The 2,562-nt window shown below is 35.0% G+C and overlaps 1 protein-coding gene across 1 annotated transcript; it reads right to left on the bottom strand.

Moving 5' to 3' along the window:
• LOC110863002 (zinc finger protein 14) lies at window positions 1-2,227 on the bottom strand. The gene is made up of 7 exons (XM_022112209.2): window positions 1,948-2,227; window positions 1,738-1,865; window positions 1,459-1,669; window positions 1,216-1,395; window positions 841-1,149; window positions 519-761; window positions 1-445 (listed from the first exon to the last, which is right to left on the bottom strand). Exons 1-7 carry the CDS (start codon window positions 2,013-2,015, stop codon window positions 211-213), a joined length of 1,374 nt encoding a protein of 457 aa, XP_021967901.1. The 5' UTR covers window positions 2,016-2,227; the 3' UTR covers window positions 1-210.
• Window positions 2,228-2,562: the final 335 nt, after the last annotated feature.

Here is a 2,562-nt window from a genome sequence, read left to right as displayed (position 1 = left end):
TCAAATTATGAATTACTTATTTATTTACATGCATGCAAGCAATTGCAATTTTATATGAAAAATTCCCTACTGCACGAGTCTAAAACACTCGAGACAGATCATGCCGTCTTCCTTCATTATAGAAAATTTATTAAAATCTAAAATATCTGTAAAAATTATGTTGCATAATTTGCTTATTATTCTCTAACATATTTAACATAGATCTAAATCTTAATCTATATAAACTACATCTACTTTTTCTTCTTCTGTATTAAATAGTTTTTTGTGATATTTTTGCATATGCTTCTCCAGCGAACGGCGATATTTAAAAATCTCTCCACAAACTTGACATCTTCTCTCACGGTCAAAAACTTCTGGGTGTGCCATTTGAATGTGTCGCCTTAAAGCCGCATCACTTTTGAACTTTATTCCACAATGTAAGCACTGGAAATTATAGCTGAGGCAACTACAGAACAATAAGATTGAATTAGCATCGCACATTTTTTTTACTGTTAAATTACTTAGTTCGAATTTCTAACATCTTGCTCATTGTATGCGCGCGAAGGTTATATATGTGCTTGTATTCACGACCACAATTCGCACAGTGTAGGTCAACATCATCCCCCCGAATGTTAGAATGAGCTGCGACATGGCGATGGTAAAATGTAAACGAGCGACAAACCCTGTGACAGATGTGACATGTGTAAATATTTGTGGTGTTGAAGCCATGAACAGGTGTGCCACTTGTGTCGGTCAGAGAAGGTGTCCTGTTATCTCGGTTTCTGTAAAAATCAAACAACAATTAAAATTATCTACACAACTAAAATTCACAACTGGTTAAAAATTTCATAATTGACAGACTCCAAATTTTGAGGACTTGGTTGTTTTCCATCATCGTCGGTTCCTAAGTTTTCAGCATCCATTTCCTCACTATTAACCACATTCGTTCTGCTTGCTTCACAAGAATGAGAATGTATCTTCAAATTACTGGCATATTTAAACTGCTGACCGCAATGTAAGCAGGAAAATGGTTTCTCCGTAGTGTGAGACTTGATGTGAGAAATTAGCGAGTGTCGAATAGAGAAGATCCGTTTGCATCCGGGATATGTACAGGCAAACAACACACGGTTGGACGGACTTCGACATTTCGGGACCGGGTTACAATCCCGCCTGTATGTACAAATAACATTTATTTCACATAAAGTACATGTGGCAATTAAGTGGGTAGATACACACTTTCTACGTTGATGGTTTCTGAAGGTGTCTCTACTTTTGAAAGTAGATCCACATCGGTCGCAGGAAAACTGTGACTTGGAGTTATTTTCACTACTAGTTTGTTGACCTAGGGTTTGGATTAACCTGGGATTTGCTTCTTTATTTGTGACGATTTCAGTACTTGTGGATGGCGCTATGCAACTGCAACATTGGAACAAAGTAAACAAATGTAATTCTGTACTACATTCATTATCACTTAATTACCTGTTTCTATCTAGATGTGCATTCAGAAATCCAAGTGTTGTAAGTTTGACTCCACATTTTGGGCAGCGGTAGCGGAACTTGGCACAGAAATGGTGGAAAGTTAAGTAAAACTGAGATTCACAAGCTTCCCCGCATTTCAAACAAGGGAATAATTTATCACTGACAGGTTCAGGTTCAGAGGTAGATGATACGTCGGTCCCAATTTGAAAATCTGGACATATATAATTAGTTGAAACGTTTGACATGAATTTTTGATTAATTAATTATATACTCGCTCACTATAAATTCGGCTCGGTATAATATCCTCATATTCTAATTTTGTATCGGTTAATTTGTCCAGGACGATGGATTCTTCCGGAAATTCGAGAACAGTCCAACCTGTGTCTTTCCCAAGATTCTCTTCTTTCCTAAAAACAATTACAGTATACAAGATTATTAACTATAAATACAATAAATATATTATAAATAAGTAAATATTTGTTAGCTTACACAATAACATCATCAAGTGGTAAGCGATCACAAAGTCGGGCTGAATCCACAAGATTTTCGTCTTCCATCCTTAATTAATTAATTGCATGCTTTCCACAAAAGATTTAACGAGTTAGATAATTACTGACTGTATACGTATTAAAATATGCAAGTGAATTGCAAATTGTGGTATTCACGATTGATTTATGGAAAATAAATAAAGTTATATATTAATATTTTGTATTTAAACGTTTTTCGTTTGAGCAACAATAAAATGAATGAACATGTGAGCGAGCAAAATTCAGCTGGCTCGCGGTGGTGGTCACACTCTTACTTTTCCCCGTATTTCTGGCATACGGAATTGATTTTCGTATGAATGCTGTATTTTCGAAGTTACAACTTTACTTGAATTAAAATTGATAATATATTTATAGCTCTATGATCAAATTCAACGATATAATAATAGCGTTAGAAAACTGTTTATGGTGCAAGTTTAGGTATTTGGTTAAATGCATTTTCTTCACAAACCTGAAAATATTTCCTTAATTCGAGTGAAAATTCGGGACCATAGCACAGAAAGTTGTATGTACGTCAGGAATTGCAAATTTTAGGAAGTTAAAATCCACTTGAATGCAA

The sequence above is a fragment of the Folsomia candida genome, unplaced genomic scaffold (assembly GCF_002217175.1).
Source record: "Folsomia candida strain VU population unplaced genomic scaffold, ASM221717v1 Fcan01_Sc001, whole genome shotgun sequence".
NCBI lineage: Eukaryota > Metazoa > Arthropoda > Collembola > Entomobryomorpha > Isotomidae > Folsomia > Folsomia candida.
Note: the sequence above shows the minus strand (reverse complement) of the source record. Positions and strands in the feature narration are given on the sequence as shown.

Bases quoted from the DNA above. Each gene is read 5' to 3' on its own strand.
- LOC110863002 (XM_022112209.2), bottom strand. From the start codon at position 2,015: ATGGAAGACGAAAATCTTGTGGATTCAGCCCGACTTTGTGATCGCTTA. The intron at 1,150-1,215 runs GTGTGTATCTAC...TTGTACATACAG, and splicing joins AGAAACCATCAACGTAGAAA to GCGGGATTGTAACCCGGTCC. The intron at 762-840 runs GTCTGTCAATTA...TGATTTTTACAG, and splicing joins CCAAGTCCTCAAAATTTGGA to AAACCGAGATAACAGGACAC.